Below are 22,135 nucleotides of genomic sequence, written 5' to 3'. Positions count from 1 at the left end.
ATCACTTATTACTCAAGGACTGCACCTTTAAATATATGCTTTTTGGATGCGAGATTAGTATTTGCACTTGATTTCATTGGATTTTTACCCTTTATTATGTGTTGGGATCACTTACCTTTGGTCTTTAGTACCAATCCTGGACATTCATTTTGATAACTGTACTTCCATGTTTATTTTATTTCCTTATAAGGATTTTGCTGCATAGTGTTAACCTTTTCCAGATCACCCACCTTCACAGTTCAGATTGCACACTGCTTGTAGAGTCCACCCCGCCCGTTTGGTGGGACTTTTTTTTTTTTTTATTGTTTATTGTTTTTTGGTTGTTGCCCTATCCCTCCATACCCACACAGCACAGTTATCACTCATTTCATTTGTTTTCATTTTTGGCTGGGACCAATTTCAGGTAACTGCAGCAGTGCCCCCTAGGTTTAGAATATCGATAATGCAATGGAAGGGCTCTCGCGCTATCTGACAGGTTGAATCGTTCAGGAGAGATTTTAAAAACATCAACATTAAGCCCAACACTCTATTTCTAAACAGTTTGACTGAAGAATATATAAAAGATTCCAATAAGAGTAACTCATGAAAGCTGGTTTATAGTCACATACAGATGAAACACAATCCACCCTCTTAGTAGTACCTGTTAGGCGTGCAGAGAGAAAGTAAGACGGTGCTTTCCCACACCAGAGAGCAGTACAGCTGGCTGAGCTTGTTCAAAACATTCAGTCCCAACTGAGATCCCCATTGGTTCACAGAGATGGCACGGATTTCACTCTGGTGGATTACAGTAAAAATGAGGAACGGAGGGGGAGGGAGAAAAGACATGATGATTATTTGTATTTTATTTTGTTTGATTAGGTCTAAAAATAAAATGTTTAAGTTATGTACATAATTCGCAAACCGACTCCCAACAGCAGTCAGCAGCTGGTTCACGGTGCATCCAAGTGCACACTTTGTGCATTCCCATACTGCAGGTTTAGGGCAGCACATTATCTTCAATGGAATGCGCAAAAAGAACTGCAGGTACAATTTTTTAAACCATGCTGCAACAGACTGCGTGGAACTGATGCACCATGGGTTTTGGTGCCTGTGAATGAATACACTTGCATGTTTTAGATGTGGGGGTTCTATTAAGCACTAACAGCACCTGCATGTGTTTCCATTGGGTGTTGGAAACCGCTATTGAGAAAGCACGCTCTGCACTGCAAGAGGAGTGAACAAGTCTTCAATGATACTCTACAATTTGTTAATGGCTGACTTAAGCCTGATACACACGTAGCGTTTTTTTTTTGCTCAACACAGCAGTCTGGACAGAAAAAAAATAAACCTAACAGATTGCCGTATTAACACATGCAATATTAGTGCGGTGATCTCCTCCACTGTGCCTTTGTGTTCCAACATGCTGAATGCCACCCAGCCAGAACACAATGACCATTGACTGCAATTGCTGATTGGATGCTGGTTTTCCAGCGTGTCCATTCGACAAAAGCTGGTCATTGGAGTGGCTTATGGCCGAAAGACTGCTGTACACACTGACCAAATATTGGCCAATACATGTCCCGTGTGTAAGCAGCCTTACAAATAAATAGTAATATGGATCAGTGTGTGTATGTCAACGGGGACCCCCCACTTCCGGAACTGTGAAGTTTAGCTACCCTCTAGCTTTGGTTATATTTAATATGGACAAAGATGTTCATGGCTTCTGCCTGCACAGCTGCATCCATCACTTATACAAATCTGTGACTGAAAGACTTACAGGACCTATTTTCCAATGCGGTAGAGGGACTGTAGTTCTCAATGGAGCACAAGCACTGTAGCATATCTGCATCTGTAGAACAGATACTTCCTCCAGCTCTGTTGCTGAAGATCCATACCTCTGTACAGACCAGGGCCAAAAGGAAGAGTCTGCCAGGGTGCTGCACCCATGATCCACCGATTGCCATTGCAATGCTTTGCAGGCTTTAAATACAAGAAAATAATAAATGTGCATTTTTGCAAAAGCAGTGATTATATAAAATGGTGATTATATAAAGGAATTCTACCTTAAACATACCCAAAATCGAAGCTCCACTTTTGTAGATAAATCTGAGAAAACCCAACTATATAACTTTTGTTTTTATGCGTTTAATTTCATACAGCATTGCTAAAAATAACATCCCTACCCAAAAAAGCCTTTTCTTGCACCACCTGAAAACTCAAGGAAGCATTGAATGAATGGTGGAAGCTTTACTCGCCCATGTGCCCCCTGCCCAATGAGAGCGCTTTGCTGGCTGGCAAGACACTTTCACTGGACAAAGATCCTGTGATTTAGGTTTAGCATGAGTGTCCAGGAAAAACGGTTAAGAAACCTGTACCTCCATAGCCAAGTGAACTAAATTTGGAGTTTCAATTAAAAAATGACTTCCCTGTATCAGGGAGGTACAGTCTTACCTGTCCTACTCGGCAAGTGTGGACAAACATCATAATGTAAGCATGTGCAGCTGTAAGGGCATGAAGCAATGGTGTTGCCTGGGCAGAGAGGGTAGCATCTGCAACATTCCCTGCACATGCCAATTCTCGTAACAATACAGATCCACCAGGTGCTTCAATTGGCCGATGTAGAGGATCCAGAGAGGAAAGAATAGAGTCCAGTTGAAGAAGTCCTTCCTGAAGGACTTTGGGTTCATGAGACAATGTCTGAAGAGAGAAAGGAAAAAAAAAAAAAAAAAAAAAAAAAAAAAGGGGGGGGGGTGAGAATAATTTTTTAATAAAAAAGCTTAACATATAAAACCTTGCTGTAAGAGCCCATCTTCTAGTAGGATAATAGAAAGGGGTCAATAGGGAGCATTTTTTTTTTTTTTTTTTAGATACTTTAGTGCCCTGCAAGTTCGGTGTCCCTCAAGTGTTCAGAAAATTTTTTTATTACAGACTTTCTGAAACTTACCAAAATAGATTTGCATACTCCAGCCACAGCCTGGCAAGCAGCAGATGTGGGGAAGTCAATAGGTAGATTAGGAAGGCCCAGAATGGTGACCAGTGGGAGAAGGCCTTTTTGACTCACAAATTCCTGGCAGTGATCATCTGTTGTGTTGTTGCTCAGTATGGATTCAACAAATTTCATCTGTGAAGTAAGGAGATCATCAGCAAAGGCAATGTAGAATCACAATGTAAAAGTTATCTTAAAAAACAACCACTACACGTCACAGTGCACTAAAAATCGAATGCAATCAGGAAAGAAAAGTCTGAATATTTTTAAGAGAACTGAACTACAGAAGCTGTAGCCAAAAAGGGGTAGCCGGAGGGCAAAGGATCAGTCACCATTATTGCCTGTAGACACCGTCTTGCTGTGAGAGAATGTGGCCATCTTTTAGGCTGGCTTCTCACATATGCGATGTGGGAACTGGCGCGATTACTGTGCAGTTTGCCACATCACATTTCTCTCACAGGAAATTTCACACTGCCCAATGCAATGTGCTTCGGGTGCCAATACAAAATTAAAGGGGTTGTAAAGGTACAATTTTTTTCCCCTAAAAAGCTTCCTTTACTTTAGTGCAGTCCTCCTTCACTTACCTCATCCTTCCATTTTGCTTTTAAATGTCCTAATTTCTTCTGAGAAATCCTCACTTCCTGTTCTTCTGTCTAACTCCACACAGTAATGCAAGGCTTTCTCCCTGGTGTGGTGTCGTGCTCGCCCCCTCCCTTGGACTACGGGAGAGTCAGGACGCTCTCTACGTTGCAGATAGAGAAAGGTGCTGTGTTAGTGGCTGTCCTGACGCTCTTGTAATCCAAGGGAGGGTGTAAGCACGACATTCCACACCAGGGAGAAAGCCTTGCATTACTGTGTGGAGTTACAGACAGATGAACAGGAAGTGAGGATTTCTCAGAAGAAATAGCATTTAAAAGCAAAATCGAAGGATGAGGTAAGTGAAGGACTGTACTAAAGGTAAAAGTAAAACAATTGATTACTAGTGCCCTCAGATGGTAATCAACATTCTTGATAATAAATATGACATCCTAATATGTGGATAAAGAAAGATTGAGGAAAAATAGACTTTGTAGGCACATAATTATAAAAATACAAAAATGTAAGGTTTCACGGAAAAATGTAATATATATATATATATACACACACACACACACACACATATATATATATATACACACACACACACACACACACACACATATATATATATATATATATGTATATATATATGTGTGTATATATATATATATATATATATATATATATATATATATATATATATATATATATATATATATATATATATATATATATATATATATATATATATATATATATATATATATATATATATATACATACATACATATACATACATATATATATATACACACACACACACACACACACACACACACACACACACACACACTATATACCGTATTTATTCGAGTATAACGCGCACCCGTGTATAACGCGCACCCCTAATTTTCAAATAAAAATCATTAAAATTGCCAAAAATCATTTATTGACAATGTAAACTGGTATAAACTGGTATAAACACAATACTGAAATAAAATTACTGGTAACAATATTTATTTAAAATGCTTCAAAGTCAGATTCATCATCAGATACACCAAAGAGTTGTTCCCATTCTTCTCGAGTTAATTTTTCATCAGTGTCCCAGTTGGCATGAACATCTGTTTCTCCAGTTTCTTCGCTTTCTTCTGAGTCTGAATCCCACAGCAGGTCGTCTTCTGTGCCGTCCATTTTATTGCTGATGCCTGTCTTCAAAAAACTCTTGATGACCATTTCTTTTGGTATGTCTTCCCATGATGTTTTAACCCAGGATGTCACGAGAGATAGGTCAGGTTTCTTTTTGCAGTCAATTCTTTGTCGTCGGATTTCATCCAGGTAATCCACTTTTCCCTGACTCTGTCTTTGAAGGGTTTGTTTAAAACATCTAGTGGCTGAAGAATAGAGGTTAGTCCACCTGGAATCACAGCTTGAAATGTTTTTAGACTTTTCAGTTTGTCCTTCACAGTGTCTGTCAGGTGTGAGCGGAACTGGTCCCATACAAGCATGGATTTCTTCAGTAGTGCGCCTGGTCTAGTATTCCAAACTTTAACCATAAAATGATGCCCTTTTCATCCATCCATCCTTTAGGATGACAATGGATCACGACACCTGGTGGAAATTTAACTCCTTTTGGAATAGTCTCTCTTTTAAAGATCACCATTGGTTTAAGTTTAAAACCGTCTGCCATACAGGATAACACCACGGTAAAATGGGTTTTCTCATGGCCAGTGGTTCTAATCTGGATTGTGTGCTTCCCTTTGCTGTCAATTGTCCTGTTGCCTGGTAGGTCAAAACACATGGGGGTCTCATCCATATTGCCTATCTGTGAAAGTTCAAAATTAATCTGCTTGCGTTGGTTCATTACAAAGGTATGGAATGAAGCGATCTTCTCTTCTAAATCATTAGGCAGCTTCTGTGCTATCTTTGTTTTCTGGCGTATTGCAAGTCCATGCCTTTTCATAAACTTCTGTGTCCATCCATTAGAGGCTTTGAAGTTTGAATCTTTGCAAAACTTTTGGGCTTGAAGTCTAATGTGGAGTGATGTGACGATGTACCCACTACTACTTTGGTCAATGATCCATTCATAAAGTTCCTTCTCCATGTCTGGGTACATGGCTTGTCTCCCTCGTTGTGCTTTTTTTGTTTTATTCATATCTTTCAGGACGACTTTCTGTTTTCTCCATTCTCTAACATTCGTCTCTGGTACAGTGAATTCTCAGCTAGCTGCTCTATTTCCGTGAATCTCAGCATGATCAACGACTTTGAGCTTGAATGAAGCATCATATGCAGAACGTTTCCTCTTGATATACTGGTACCCGTTAGATGGCAACTCAGGGTATCAATTAAAATATGAAGAACACTGAATTGTACAAAATGTAGGGTTGTCCCGATACCACTTTCTTAGGACTGAGTACAAGTACCGATACTTTTTTTTATTATTGCAGCCATGTCCCCCACATATCCAGCCATGTCCCCCACATATCCAGCCATGTCCCCCCACATCCAGCCATTGTCCCCCGTATATCCAGCCATTGTCCCCCGTATATCCAGCCATTGTCCCCCGTATATCCAGCCATTGTCCCCCGTATATCCAGCCATTGTCCCCCGTATATCCAGCCATTGTCCCCCGTATATCCAGCCATTGTCCCCCGTATATCCAGCCATTGTCCCCCGTATATCCAGCCATTGTCCCCCGTATATCCAGCCATTGTCCCCTGTATATCCAGCCATTGTCCCCTGTATATCCAGCCATTGTCCCCTGTATATCCAGCCATTGTCCCCTGTATATCCAGCCATTGTCCCCTGTATATCCAGCCATTGTCCCCTGTATATCCAGCCATTGTCCCCTGTATGTCCAGCCATTGTCCCCTGTATGTCCAGCCATTGTCCCCTGTATGTCCAGCCATTGTCCCCTGTATGTCCAGCCATTGTCCCCTGTATGTCCAGCCATTGTCCCCTGTATGTCCAGCCATTGTCCCCTGTATGTCCAGCCATTGTCCCCTGTATGTCCAGCCATGTCCCCTGTATGTCCAGCCATGTCCCCTGTATATGCATTCACCCTAAAAACTACCGTACTTTTTTTGACTACAGTATTCTTATACTGTCTGATGAGTTATATGGATATACAGTAGTGATATTTACCGGTATTTCCTATGACATCTCTGTTTCAATTACGGTACTTTCATGATCTTTGACGGAAGGGCTCATTACACTTTCCCTATGATCTCCGATCCCCATGTATGTTTTTCCCTTTCACGAGTTACAATATGTAGTACGGTAATCTACGGTAAGTTTCCTACATGGTTGTAATCCCCTTCTATTTAGGGATTATATGATTCTTCACTGAACGATTGTTGCATTAATATGTACCGGTATTTGTATCTTTTAAAACCCAATAAACATATTAAAAAATGCCCCCCACAATCCGATTAATGCTATTATTTTTGGGATTTTTTGGATGCTGTACATACCTTCTGTACAGCATATACACCGTGCATCCAGGTTGCGGGAGTGGGCGTTCCTAACACGTCTGTGATTGACGTTTTGCCCAAAACGAGCTCCCCCCGTCGCGCAAGCCGCGTCACGTTTGGCGAAAGGAGCCGAACGGAGAGTCGGCGCTATACTGCGCATGTGCATCGCTGTTCGGATCCTTTCGCCAATCGTGACGCGGCTTACGCGACGGGGGGACCTCGTTTTGGGCAAAACGTCAATCACAGACGTGTTAGGAACGCCCACTCCCGCGGGACTCGCAATCCCGGTGAATATGCTGTACGAAAGGTATGTACAGCGGTAGCGGGGGGGGGGGCAAGGTGATACAAAAGTATAACATTGCACCCGGGGACTGACAGAACAATGGTATCGGGACAACCGCAATGCTTAACAAAAGCAATGCTTACTGTTACGGCCGTGGAACTGAAGCGGCGACTATACAGTAGGGAATTCGGGCCGCCCACTGTACGCGACGTGGGGACGTTTTTTTTTCCTTCACCCTCGCGTACAGTGAGCGGCTGCAGCCCAGGAAAGGCGCAGTGCGAACTCACAATTCGCCTGCACCCTCAATGGACCGGCCGCCAATGGAGTCCTCGTGTATAACGCGCACCCAAACTTTGGAATTTTTTTTGGGTATAAAATTTTGCGCGTTATACACGAATAAATACGGTACATACACATATAAAATTAAATACAGTACAAAAATAGGGATCCTGTGGACTTCCTATTGAGGAGATGTGTACTCAATATAGGCATTTACTATACAGACATCTCTGTAGCAAGTTACCTACAACATTGAGTCACTCCCTTTAGAGGGTTATCGCATGATCCCAATTTTGTACTGTATTTAATTATATATCTTTTTCATGTGTATTTAGATGTATCTTTCTGTGAAACATAACATTTTTGCATTTTTAAAATTATGTGCCTACAAAGTCAATTTTTCCTCAATCTTTCTTTATCCACCCAAGGTAAAGTAAACTATTTAGGGGGAAAAAAAAAAATTGTACTTTTACAACCCCTTTAACGACAGGTAAAACATTTCCCATATATGCAATACATCTGTTTATTTAGCCGTTTGCCTGGAGTTCAACCCTTTTCAATCCCCACTGTGTTCATACACACTTATTGGGTTGATTTAGTTAAAATCGAGAGTGCAAAAATCTGGTGCGGCTGTGCATGATAGCCAATCAGCTTCTAACTTCAGCTTGTTCAATTAAGCATTGACCAAAAAAATAAATAAAAAAAACCCTGAAACCTGATCATTTCTAAGCAGAGCGCCACCATATTTTGCACTCTGCAGTTTTAATAAATCAGCCCCTATGTCATTAAATGTAACAGTAGATCAAAAAATATGAATTGATATAATACTTTGTCCATTAGGCTACAAAATCATTGGCCATGTATTCAGTTATAAAACTCACCACATTCAGGATATAGTCCATGAGGGGAATTGGAATTCTTTCCTCTGTTCCTACCACACTAGAAAATAAATATACTATTAAAAATTAAATCCAAGCAGAAAGCAAGCAAAGCGCAAGTGAATAAAAAATAAAAAACTATACATTTCACAACTGGTGATACACTTAATAGTTGTTATAGAAACCTAAAGAGCGATCGCTTGTGCTGGAATATAGCAAGCCAAGGACAGAACAACGCACATTGCCATGGAGACAAACTTAATTACCCAAGTCAACAGCACAAAAATACAATAAAATGCGGTATTTGGTGGTATACCTAAAGTGTTACTCAACCTTTTAACTAAAACCTCACACTATAAAACACAAAGGATGGAGTGACATTGTTCTTGTTCATTTTGAAAGTCACACACAATAAAATGTTTGTTAAAACACCACAACCAATACAAAATTACCATAAGTCTTACTTAACCATTTAGGCGTAGGCACACTTGTTCCAATGCATCATCTTGATGTAACCAAAGATGGGGTGACATTTAGGCCATCAGTCCATCTAGCTCTTGGGGTCCAAAAGCAGCACCAAGCAGGGCACTAGCCATCAGAGGTGCATGAATTTCTGTGGTAGAGGAAGTAGACCTCCCCAACTCCTAGAGATATAGATAATGTGGGAAATATTCTCTATATCAGGGCTATCCAAAAGGTTGTCCATGGGTGCTATTGTGGTCCACATGTCAAAAGCACATCACCAGCACACTGTGGGTCTTCAAGATAATGTAACAATTGAGATGCTCACATCACAGGAGGTAAAGTGCAATGTTTTGTGGCCACGCAGGACCCCTTCATCGGGTATGTGAGGTCATCATGTGAGATAGAAATCACATGACCCAACACCACCTAGCCAGCAATTACCAGCTGTCAAAATGACAGCCAGGACTTGCTTTGTATTACAGCAGCTGCTACAGCTGGAAAAGCTTGACAACGTTAAGAAGATTCCCCTCTATCACATGAGCATCCAAAAAAAGAGCAATACTACTGTAAAAATTCTGCGTATATTTTGAGGTTTCCCATCATCACTAACTGTCCCCACTTTGTGTGGAACTAATCAATTTAATAAGGCCAGTCTTTACACATGTATTTGATACATGTGAAGCTCTGCACAACCCTTTTATGCCCAGTGGTCAATGAAACCTAGATAGCCAGGACAAAGGATTATTTAAAATCACAAAATAAGAAAATACCACTTTCATGTGGGCGATCCGATCAGGCTGGCCTGTCCGTTTTTTTAGGCAGACCTGATGAGAAGGATGCATTCCTTTGGACAGGCAGGTGTAAAGGCCCATACACACGGTCGGACTTTTTGCCAACAAACTTCAAAATGAGCAAGTTTTCCAAAAAAATCCGACCGTGTGTACGCTCCATCGGACAAAGTTTGCTCTGCAAACAGACAAACTTTTCGGCAACAAAAGTCCTACAGTGCAAAGTCCTATCGCGTGTACAGAAATGCATTGGACTTTTGTCCGAAGTCCAAATACGCATGCTCAGAACCAATGTTAAAATCAACCAATAGCAGAAGTTAACCAAAAGGGTGGCGGTAAAGAGCAGAAAAAACATGTGATGTTGGGAAAGTTTGCAGAAAGGTCAGAGCGTGTGCCTGGCCAACTCCCTTCGGAAAAGTTTGTTTGAAGTCCGATCATATGCACGAGGCTTAAGACAGACTAGTGGCCGTTTATACCAGGCTAGTTCTGGAACTGATTAAAAAAAAAAAAAAAAAGGCTGATTGGAACCCGTCCTTTTCCATTTAGGCAGATCGAGGGTAGTCAGGTGTAGATGGATAATAGAGTGCATTTACTTTGGCCACTTATAGAGCAGAGTGGGCTCTGTTCATGAGGTGCTTCGATCGGCATGGGATCTGTAAGCAGATACCGCGCTAATTGGAAAGGAATCTGCCCCATGTGAAAGGCGCCGTAGGATGCACAGCATTCTAATAGAATCATTTGTTCAAGAACATGCAAATGGCTACAGTTTTTCTGATAACCAAGCAGAATATTCAATTTGAACATTAATCCGTTTTTATGTTTGTATAATGGGTATAAAAGATTTAACAGCCTCTTGGGTTTACTACCCCCCCCCCCACCAAAAATATAAGCATACATTTCGGAAGATACATGATGCAGGCTTATTTAGTCCACTTCACCAAGGTGCTTACATTCCACAGTTGTACAAGTGGAACTACAAATAATTTAAAAGTAGCATTCCAGCCACTGCCTTTCGGACAGCACACTTACTGCTGGCTTTGCTCAACATCACTCTGCTGGGTGGCGCTGAAGCTCTGCATAGCTTGTACCTCCTCCTCTTCTTCGTCTTCACTGGAAGCCTCTTCGGCAGCATGGTTAGACCGCGGTGGTGGAGCAGAAGTTGTGCCATCAGCCTTCTGAATTGATGGCTTTTGACAAATATACCTTGGATCCCTACCAAGATTGCATATTTCTTCCAAAAGCTAAAAAAAAGGACAGATAACATTGTATTCATTGCATTTTATCCTGAGAAATAAACATTAAAACAAAATATTACCTGCATTACTCTAATGGCAATTTTTTTATTTTTATTTTTATAAGACAAATATATGAATGTGTTCAAACACTCAGCATTTCTTTCTGACTAAAGGAATATCCAATAAGCCCCCATTACTCAATGAAAGTCAAACACTGAAAACTAACCTGGATTTTCTATGCTCCGTCTCAAGACATTACAGTGCAAGAGGAGATCTCTCCAAAGAAAGGGAAATTCTTCCCTTGTTACTACTAGAAAAGGCATCCTCCTTTTTGCAAAAAAAAACCTCCATTTCTGCTCCATTAAACAAAAAATAAAAAAAATGTTGGATTCCCACTTACGGTACCTTTCAGACTAGGTGACAATGATCATTCGGACACAGAGAGGGTAAACATCCCCACAAGTAGGGGCACCAATGGCAATAAAAATCTGACATGGGTTTTAACCTGTCTCTATTTTATCCAAAATGGTGGGGGGGGGGGGGAGAGAAATGAAAGAGAGCCCCCCCCCCCCCCCCCCAAAAAAAAAAAAAATTACTGCGAGAGTGTGTGTACAAAAAGTAGACTGGGCTGGAATCCCACTTTAACCACTTCAGCTCAAGGCCATTACTGGCACTTTTGTTTACATGTAAATCAGAATTTATTTTGCTAGAAAAGGTCTTGGAACCCCCAAACACATGTTTTTTGAAGGCAGAGGAGTTTTGCAATTTTTTATGTTTCAGTATTTGCGCAAAAGTTTTTCAAATGCGATTATTGAATTTTATTGCAAAAAGGCAATAGATAATTCAATGGAGATAACATGTCATGCTTTAAAATTGCCCACTAGTGTAAAGGAGACAAAAAACATAAATGCTGCTGTCCATATGCAACGTTTTAAAAGCCTTTACAGGTTACCAGTGCTAGAATTATTGCCCACAATCTGACGTTCGCGGTGATACCTCGGTGTACGACAAAATCGATGTTTGCGCGTGTGTGGGACCGAATGGGATGTCCACTTTGATTGCTCTTACAAGCAAGCCGATCGTTGGCTCTAAAAAAACGCTACTGGGATGATGCCTGCAGCTGCATCCCAGTACAACCACTTGAAGTCCAGCGACGTACAAGTACATCAATTGGCAGCAGGTGGTTAACCTATACCAGTGAAAACTAACACGTAAAATCGAAACTGACAAACATCATGGCAACAAAAAGTGTTCTCAGCAATAGTGGCAATACCAAAGACATTGATACATCAAACGGCATTGAAAATCTGCACCAAAAAGTTAGTTCCCAAATATTCCCTCTGCCACATCAGTGCAACTTCTAGCTCACCAACAAAGAATCTGTCTGAAAAAGCAGCTCCTCAACTATGGCATTTCCTGAAGTTCATCTAGCAACATTTATTTATTTTGTGGATAATGTGGGAAAGGGTAAGAAATAAAACCAGCTATTTATTGCCATCTGAGTGCCTGCTGGCAAGATTCAACCTCAGTTTGTCCTGGTGACTACTGTTACTCAACCTAAAAGTGAGGGGAAATCGAAAATGCCAAGCTGTCTCTGAAATCAGAAATAAAAAGGGGAAATCTTCCAATGGGAACACTTGTTCTGGTTAGACTAGTGCAAGAGGATTCCCCACTTTTGTATCCTGACACAAAGGAAGAGGGGCTAGGTTTGGGGGTATAGGTAAGGGGAAAGAAGATAGGTAGGGGGAAAGAAGATAGGGGGGGGGGGGGTAATAGGTAAAGGGATAGGTGCAAAGGTGGGGAGTGTTTCTATTTCTCCGAAACCTGCCTCTTTCATTCTTTTAAAGTGTTACTAAACCCAGGACTCAATATATCTGGTCCCCCAAAACACAGAAATTATTTTAGTAAATATAAAGTGCTAAATACCTTTTCTCATCAGCAGTATATAGCAGTCTAGTGACTTCTATCAGTGTCTGGTTGAGCACTGGTTAAAGCTTATAGGTGTTCTCATTCTCCTCTGACTGTCCTATGAGGCTGCAGGACACCCAACTCTCTGAACAGTGCTAATCGCATGCACCCTCCAAAAAAACGAAAATAAAACTACTCTAGCAATACAAACTGAGCATGTGCAGAGTGCCCCTAAGGCTCTGTTGTACCAGGAGATGGATTGGGGACAGTAACAGGGAGGGAGAAGACAGGATCAAAAAGCATTTTTTAGACAATGCTGAGAATTAACCCCTTAGGTTACACAGTGAAAATAGCAAGCATGCTTTACTGCATATACTGACTGATTATACTTTTGTGGGTTTAATAACACTTTAAAGCGGTTGTAAACCCGCATGAAATTTTTTTTATTTTTTTTCCCTCCTGTAAGGGAAAAGTCATAATGAGCTAATATGCACCGCATATTAGCACATTATGAAATACTTACCTCGGAACGAGGTGCGTAGCACTTACCTGGTTCACGCAGAGCGAGATTTCATCTTGCCTCGGCGTGTCTTCCGGGTATCGCCGCTCCAACGCTGTGATTGGCTGGAGCGGCGATAACGTCACTCCCGCGCGTGGGAGATTTAAAACTCGGCAAGGTCCGGCGGCTGCCGGTCCTTTCGCCGTAGATCCCCTTGCGCATGCGCAGCGGCGCATTGCGAGGGGAATATCTCCTAAACCGTGCAGGTAAGCCTTGTTATAGGCTTACCTGTAGGTAAAAGTACAAAAAGTGGGTTTACAACCACTTTAAGTCCAACCTCTAGGGAAATGTACATTACAAATAGTCAAATATATATAAATAATTAAAAAAAAATTCACACACACACACACACACACGTGTTTGCATCCAACTTATTTTAAAACAAGACAATCAATTATGCCCACTCACCCAAGAGAAGTAAAAGGCTTACCTTAATGATAGCAGTGGTGGCATCTGTTTTTAAAGTGGGCTGGTGCCTCATCAGCTCATCAACAGCACTGCCCAGGTTAGAGGCTGTATCGCCTGCAGGAGACCGGAGAGAGGTCAAAGCTGGAAGAGACCACGGGCCTCTTAATCCCTCAGCTAGAGACCTGAAGAGCACTATTCTAATCTGCACTACAGGTCTCTTCAGCAGGGGTTAGAGGTGGTTTAGAGAGTTTGGGGAAATACCAAGGATTGATCATTCAGGCTAAGGACTGAGCCTTGGATAGCTACAAAGGGAAAGTTTTGTACTACTATATCAAAAAAGTTAATATTCATCATAGGCTTAATATATATGGATGTTGGGAGTGCAAATATTTCACTGCAGTGCATAAGGACCTGCCTGTGAGAAAACGTTAACATTAGGCCTTTTGAAAAGTAAAAGGAACATGTCAACATAGAAACAAGGGGGGTGCCATTGCATATACTGTAGGTGTTCTGACACCTCACTGGCTTTATGTTTGTTCTGGGTAAGTCACTCAGCAAGCAATTATTCAAAACAAGCATACCAGCCCCAGAGCTGGCACCACTGAAGAAAAATTTAAATAAATCAGCAACGGAAGGTCCCGTGTTTCAATTCTGACAAGTTTCCTTTTGTTTTCTACTACAACTTAAAAAAATAAAAAAACACAGCAACTATGAAAGAATTGCTTAATACTAAGTTCAATATTTCTAGACAAGTAAAAAAAAAGAATTAAGGCAAACATATTGATAAAAGCAATGGTCATGCAAATATCCGATCAAATTTATGAAGCAGCACCCAAACAGGCTTAAAGAGGTACTGTACTGCCACTTTGCCCATTCAGGACACTCACCTATCCATGCCCCCATCTCCATCACTAACACAGTAATCTACCCCATGTGACAGTGCTCGAACCTGATTGCTGGTCCAAAGCGCGGGCTGTGGAGTCGGAGGAAATTTTGGGTACCTGGAGTCGGAGGAAATTTTGGGTACCTGGAGTCGGAGGAAATTTTGGGTACCTGGAGTCGGAGGAAATTTTGGGTACCTGGAGTCGGAGGAAATTTTGGGTACCTGGAGTCGGAGGAAATTTTGGGTACCTGGAGTCGGAGGAAATTTTGGGTACCTGGAGTCGGAGGAAATTTTGGGTACCTGGAGTCGGAGGAAATTTTGGGTACCTGGAGTCGGAGGAAATTTTGGGTACCTGGAGTCGGAGGAAATTTTGGGTACCTGGAGTCGGAGGAAATTTTGGGTACCTGGAGTCGGAGGAAATTTTGGGTACCTGGAGTCGGAGGAAATTTTGGGTACCTGGAGTCGGAGGAAATTTTGGGTACCTGGAGTCGGAGGAAATTTTGGGTACCTGGAGTCGGAGGAAATTTTGGGTACCTGGAGTCGGAGGAAATTTTGGGTACCTGGAGTCGGAGGAAATTTTGGGTACCTGGAGTCGGAGGAAATTTTGGGTACCTGGAGTCGGAGGAAATTTTGGGTACCTGGAGTCGGAGGAAATTTTGGGTACCTGGAGTCGGAGGAAATTTTGGGTACCTGGAGTCGGAGGAAATTTTGGGTACCTGGAGTCGGAGGAAATTTTGGGTACCTGGAGTCGGAGGAAATTTTGGGTACCTGGAGTCGGAGGAAATTTTGGGTACCTGGAGTCGGAGGAAATTTTGGGTACCTGGAGTCGGAGGAAATTTTGGGTACCTGGAGTCGGAGGAAATTTTGGGTACCTGGAGTCGGAGGAAATTTTGGGTACCTGGAGTCGGAGGAAATTTTGGGTACCTGGAGTCGGAGGAAATTTTGGGTACCTGGAGTCGGAGGAAATTTTGGGTACCTGGAGTCGGAGGAAATTTTGGGCACCTGGAGTCGGAGGAAATTTTGGGCACCTGGAGTCGGAGGAAATTTTGGGCACCTGGAGTCGGAGGAAATTTTGGGCACCTGGAGTCGGAGGAAATTTTGGGCACCTGGAGTCGGAGGAAATTTTGGGCACCTGGAGTCGGAGTCAGCAAACAATGCACAGACTCCGACTAAATTTAGATTGTCGGAACATTTAGGCTTCGAAACATTTATCTACCAACTCCACAGCCCTGGTCAAAACTGTAGAATAACCAAGGTGGATTCCTGCATGGTGTCAAAAAGGGAGCATGAGTAGATGAGCCATGAGCAGACACTGTCACTTTGCCCTGAATGGGCACCTGACAGTCTCTCTAAGGCAGGGGTCTCAAACTGGCAGCCTCCAGCTCTTGCGAAACTACAAGTCCCATCATGCTTCTGCCTGAGGGAGTCATGCTTGTAACCGTCAGCCTTGCAATGCCTCATTGACTTGTCGTTTCACAACAGCCGGAGGGGGCCTCTTTGCTGCAGTAACTGTCAGAATGATCATGTTAAACTAAAAACATTGCGGGAGATCAGCTTTAGATATCGGTGAAGGTGTCCATTTTCTGCTGCCATTTAAAGTGGAACTTCACTCTCTCAACCATCAATGACTATTTTTAAGTCTCGTGCTGCTAGCATTAGTAAATGGATAGGAAAGTATATTGGCGCATTTTAATTTTATTCAGTTACTAATTGGTTTCCATGTCTAGGCAAATGAGGTCACACATCCCAAAATTCTTCAGTAGAGGAGGGGCTCTCAGCGAAGTACACCCTCTTCTGCTTGCATCCCTGAGCCAAGGGCAAGGGGATTCCAGAACGTACATGCCAATGAATCATTTGCCCTTACTCAAGATGGCCATAGCCATAAATGCTAGGGGGTGTTTTTTTAAAGTGATTTCTCAACAAAATACAAGTATGGAGAAATGGATGTATGAGTTAGTATGCTTTGAATAGAAAAAAAAATCTATTAAAAAGCATTTTTGGTTTGTGGTGCTCAGATGAAGTGTAGTTCCACTTTAAGTGCCATCAATTAACAAGGCAGGGGAATTATATAGTGTGAAAAAGAGCCAATACCTCTGTCAGGCTTTTACTGCAATGAGGGGGGATTTCCTAACACATACCATATTTATTGGCGTATAACACGCACCCTAACTTTAGGAGGGAAGTTTCAGGGAAAAATAAACTTTCCACAGCCCTGTGTATAACACGCAGGCACAGTTTACCCTCTATTTTCAGGGTAAAAAAGTGAGTGTTATACACCAATAAATACAGTACTTTCTATACAAAAGACATCTGTCACCAGGACAGCAAAAGAAATTAAAATTTGAAATTCAAACACGATATACAGAAATAAAAACCTAACAGAGGTTCTTCTCCCTCCCACTATACCAAAAGCATAAACAGTTTTGCTTAGAGTTGGGCTTTACTTTGTATGTTACGTTTTGGTGCATACCTAAAGGATCAGAGCTCCGCCGCCGCCGCATGGCAGGAAGGTAGTCCGGAGAAAGCAACACTTTAAACAATCTCTCAAAAGGTTGGCACTGCACAAATGACTGCAAACCACGGGCATTCAGACACAGTGCACTGAATACATTTGGTAAGGAGCCTAGAACTTCCCGGGTAGCAGGGACCTGTTTAATAAAAAAGATTTTAGTTTTAGAATGTCAAAATTTAACAAATGTTCACATCAATAAAAAAAAAAAAAATACAAAAAAAACATTTTGTAATACTAAAAACCAAGATTAATGAATCTGAAGATGTCAGTATATTTTCACTAGGGACAATAGGGTGTGCGTTCCTCTGGGAGGAAGAAATTATCAATTCGTTTAACATTTCCTGAAGAGCAGGGAACAATTTTGGTGACGCATAAAACAAATAAAATGCCTAGATGTGTTACGCAATACATGCGCACATATATATACTTGGTTCTCAATATCTTCACTGCAAGACCATGAATACTTGTGTAGCAATTCAAAATACAAACAAAAATGCAAGAACTAAGTTCTAAGTCCCCACTTCCCTGGCATTGCAGTATACATACTTTTGATGACTATTGTGTCCAGCATGAATAATGAGAAATAGAATTGGGCCTTATTTATTTTATTTGCAACAGGAGAACTTTATTACTCAAACAGATTCAAACGTTCACCCTCGAAAATTGTATTTACTAATATGGGCTGATGTAGACAGTCATTCTTGTCACACACACATTTTCCCATTCGAACAGCAGGTACAAATGCCTGCATTCCAATACAAAACCAGCATGTGACAAGAAAACGGCTTTGTTAGACCTGCTCTGCCTGCAGGATGTGTTACATCTGAAGAAATACAATAGAAAGCAGATCAAATGCAGCCTCTGAACTGTCAGAAACACTAATCTATTGAAGTCGATGACAATTACCAGCAATTGGAGGTGCATATCAAATGTATTTCAAACGAAAGAAAACACCAATATAAGCCCTAATTCTAATTGTTGGCTAAAGGAAATACAGGGGTGTCTTAAGCCTCGTACACACGATTGGAATCTGTGGAATTTTAGTGCGATGAGCGTTGGTTGTGAACTTGTTCTGCATACAGACGGCTGAACTTTTTCAGCAACCATACACGAAACTACGTGTTTGTTTCAGCTCTTTAGCGCCACCCTTTGGGTAACTTCTGCTAATGTTGTCTTATGGTTAGAATTGGTTCGGAGCATGCGCGTTTGTACTTTGGATTTTTTTCAAACGTACCGTATTTTCTGGCGTAGAAGACGACTTTTTGGATGCAAAAAAATGCATCCAAAGTCGGGGGTCATCTTATACGCCGGGTACGGTCTCCGTGCTGCTGCGATCGTTCACGATTTCAAAGCCGCGCCGTCTTCTCAGCGTGTCCTGTGATAGGCGGTACACAAATCTTCCCAGCAGCGCCTCTGTTCTGTGTTCCGCCTATCACGGATGCCTTCTCATCCTCGGACGAGATGAGAATGCATCTGTGATTGGCGGAACACAGAACAGAGGCGCTACTGGGAAAATTTGTGTTCCGCCAATCACAGGACACGCTGAGAAGACGGCGTGGCTTTGAAATCATGGACGCTCGCAGCAGACGGAGACTGTCACCGGCCTGCAAAACGCAAGTGATGGCACAGTGGGGGGGAAAGTGGGGGCATGTAATGTGATGGCACAGTGGGGGCATGTAATGGCACAGTGGGGGCATGTAATGGCACAGTGGGGGCATGTAATGGCACAGTGGGGGCATGTAATGGCACAGTGGGGGCATGTAATGGCACAGTGGGGGCATGTAATGGCACAGTGGGGGCATGTAATGGCACAGTGGGGGCATGTAATGGCACAGTGGGGGCATGTAATGGCACAGTGGGGGCATGTAATGGCACAGTGAGGCTTGAAAAAAGCCTGTTTCTGTCAGCGGTTGTTTCTGTCAGCGGTTGTTCTGGCTACCCCTCAGCTTCCAGAAAGACTAGTAGGAAGGGGGTTAGTCTTATACAGCGAGTATATCCCAAAACCAAAATTTTTCCTGGAAAATTAGGGGGTCGTCTTATACGCCGGAAAATACGGTACATGTGTACACACGATCGGATAATCCGACAAAACACATGTGTCGGAAAATTTGAAAGCATGCGATAAAACATTTCGTCAACAATTGTCCGATGGAGCGTACAAACGGTTTGATTATCCTCAAAAAAAAAAAAAAAAAACGCCATCACACATTTGTCAGAAAAAAGATCGTATGTACGAGGCTTTAGCTGGGTATGCACTTAGTAGAATTCTGTTCGACATTCTTCGTAAGAAAACGTAACAAGGTTTATTTTTCAAATCATTAGTGGGGTAAAACCAAACGTTAGCTTTTGACCGCAGGGACAAAAAAAAAAAAATTGAAAACAGAAGAATGTATACATTTCAAACAGTGTATGCGGGTTTTTGTTTGGCAAGTCCACTCATTTCAAAAATCGCATGTTTAAAAAGGAAAGAGGATATTTGAACTACTTTTGAAAGTTCTGAGAATTTTTCGAACAAATTTTACTAAGAACGTTCGTTTGAAAGTCTAGTAAATACCCAGCTTTATTTGATACAGATAAGGAGCTATTTATATGTACTGTTGTATCTGTAAATAAAATAAAAAAGCAGGAGTGGCATGAATCAAAAAGGTTTACGCCAACAACCAATTAGAAAAATGTAAAGGTCAAGTGAATTTACACTTCCGTCTACTACAGTAGCAATACAAAAAATTCAAAAAGTCATTAATTTTTCCCTCAGCCTATGGATTAGTTCTGCTCTGTAGGAAAGGTCAAATGTATTAAATTTTCAGCTGGAGAATTAACATGGGCCAGTGCCGTCTACATTGAAATTGGGACATTAATAAAACAAGATGCCTGATGCAATATGTGTTCCCCCAAAAGATCATTTTAGAAAGCAGCATAAACTTACATCTTTGATAAGGAGAGCGTGCAACATCACGTCGGTAAGACCATTATCTTGAAGAGATGAGAGGAGTGAGGGCTCTTGGAATACAAAAACTGTTACCACTTCAGTGGCTAAAAATGGGGGAAGAAGCAGAATAAAAAAAGTTAACACATTACATTATACAGAACGCAGACATGAATACAATGACGAGAAACAGATTTACATTTGTGATTGAACTTACCCAGCAAGAAGAGAGAAGGTCCATAGTACTCTGCATTGCTGATAATGTGTTTCAGGGATGTAGGAAGGGTACCATCCATTACTTATATATAAAAAAACAAAAAAAAGGTTTTAAAATCTAAAAAACAAATTCCCCCCAGTTTTGATAGAATAGGGAAAGCTTAGAATCCCTGTAAAGCTCTTACTTACAAAGCCATCCACAACGCTGCAACCCCCCCCCCGCTACATCACTGACCTAGTCATAAAATACCAACCTAATCGTTCTCTTCGTTCTTCTCAATACCTCCTGCTCTCTAGCCCCCTCATCACCTCCTCCCATGCTCGTCTCTAGGACTTTTCCGGAAGCCTCTCCAATCCTGTGGAACTCCTTACTCCAATCTGTCCGCCCATCTCCTTCTCGATTAGCTTTTAGACAATCCCCGAAAACCCTTCTCTTCAGCGTAGCCTATCCAACCCACACCTAACAGCTTTAGTTTAATTTTCTCCATCTGATCATCCCCGACAGCTGTCACCTTTTGTTTCACTTGACCCTCCCTTCTAGATTGTAAGCTCTAACGAGCGGGTCCTCCGATCCCTCCTGTATTGAATATTGTAACTGAACTGTCTGTCACCATGTTGTAAAGCACTGTGCAAACTGTTGGCGCTATATAAATCCTGTATACTACTACCTGAGGCTGGGTTACGAAAGATCTCCACACTTTCCATGCAAGGGACAACCTTTTACCAGATAGGAAGTGAGAAAACAGGAGCAGTCCATGGAAAGCTGACAAAAGTTCTAGAATTTCCCCAATAAAAAAAAAAAAGCGCTTTTACTTCTGGCCGGGTTACGGTTAGAAAAATTTCCCCTCACTTCCTGTCCTGGGAGAATTTTTTTTACCATACAAAAATAAAAATTAAACTTTCAAGGGAGCCATGGACTGCAGTAAATTTTGCTAGATTTAATTCTCCACTTTATCAAAGACTCAACAAAAAAATTCTGGTATAGATACACTAGAATACACAAGGAAGGTACAAAAAAATAAAAAAGTTAACTACCATGCCGAATGCCATCTGAAAAAGCTGGATCTTGAATGGCTTTCTTCAAGAAGTTTAGCATAGATTTCAACAAGGCCGCTCTTTGGGGAATGCACTGCACACCTGGAAATCAAAATAGAATGTATAATTTGAATGTTAATGCCACATTTTTATCTCAAATTGTCATTAAAAAAAAATAAAAAAATAAAAGATAAAAATTCCTTTCAATTAATGGTTAGAACAATTCCAAAGACCCAGAACACAAAGGTATTGTTTTCTTTTGAATTCGGTCATGGCTAATGAACGACAATGTGTGACTAACTCCCCTTTCCAAACACCCACAGATTTCCCAATATACAATTATGAATAAGTATTTGAGCTTTTTGTATTTCAACTTCAAATGGTGCTTAGCCAAGTTTCTTAGATCAGAGCCTTACCAGAACGTGGCATCACTATGCTCCCAGTGCTACTGCTTGTGGGCAAAGGTCGAGGTTCCGTAGAGGTGGAAGGCCCTGGACTGCTCTCCATGGCCACATCAGACACTGGAATATATCGTACAATTACTTAACACATCAAATTTAACATGTCAAAATACAAAAAAGTAACATTACGGGGGGGGGGGGGGGGGGGGGGGAATAAGAAAGGTAAGGGTAAGCCCAAGACAATGAAAACAGCAGCAGAAGATGAAGTCTCAAATTTCTCACGCAACAATTACCTTCCATGTCCGTTTCCATCTCTTCCCCTTCCTGAACAGTAGCGGGGCGCTG

At 41.6% G+C, this 22,135-nt stretch overlaps 1 protein-coding gene across 11 annotated transcripts in view; it reads right to left on the bottom strand.

Annotated features, from left to right (window-relative positions):
* The window catches only part of HUWE1 (HECT, UBA and WWE domain containing E3 ubiquitin protein ligase 1), a 207,481-nt gene that overhangs the window by 104,565 nt on the left and 80,781 nt on the right, over positions 1-22,135 (bottom strand). For 9 of the 11 annotated variants that reach the window (XM_040322927.1, XM_040322930.1, XM_040322933.1 and 6 more), the window contains exons 16-27: positions 22,084-22,135; positions 21,806-21,910; positions 21,390-21,491; positions 20,356-20,436; positions 20,139-20,245; positions 17,171-17,348; positions 13,840-13,958; positions 10,737-10,948; positions 8,458-8,515; positions 2,924-3,100; positions 2,431-2,676; positions 641-774 (exon numbers count right to left, since the gene is read on the bottom strand). The exon at positions 22,084-22,135 is cut by the window's right edge and continues 54 nt beyond it. In XM_040322927.1, the coding sequence (XP_040178861.1) occupies positions 641-774; positions 2,431-2,676; positions 2,924-3,100; positions 8,458-8,515; positions 10,737-10,948; positions 13,840-13,958; positions 17,171-17,348; positions 20,139-20,245; positions 20,356-20,436; positions 21,390-21,491; positions 21,806-21,910; positions 22,084-22,135 (1,571 nt within the window). The remainder of the gene's footprint in view (positions 1-640; positions 775-2,430; positions 2,677-2,923; positions 3,101-8,457; positions 8,516-10,736; positions 10,949-13,839; positions 13,959-17,170; positions 17,349-20,138; positions 20,246-20,355; positions 20,437-21,389; positions 21,492-21,805; positions 21,911-22,083) is intronic. The other 2 variants (XM_040322931.1, XM_040322937.1) reach the window with 1 other exon arrangement.

This window comes from Rana temporaria, chromosome 9 (genome assembly GCF_905171775.1).
Source record: "Rana temporaria chromosome 9, aRanTem1.1, whole genome shotgun sequence".
Classification (NCBI taxonomy): Eukaryota; Metazoa; Chordata; class Amphibia; order Anura; family Ranidae; genus Rana; species Rana temporaria.
Note: the sequence above shows the minus strand (reverse complement) of the source record. Positions and strands in the feature narration are given on the sequence as shown.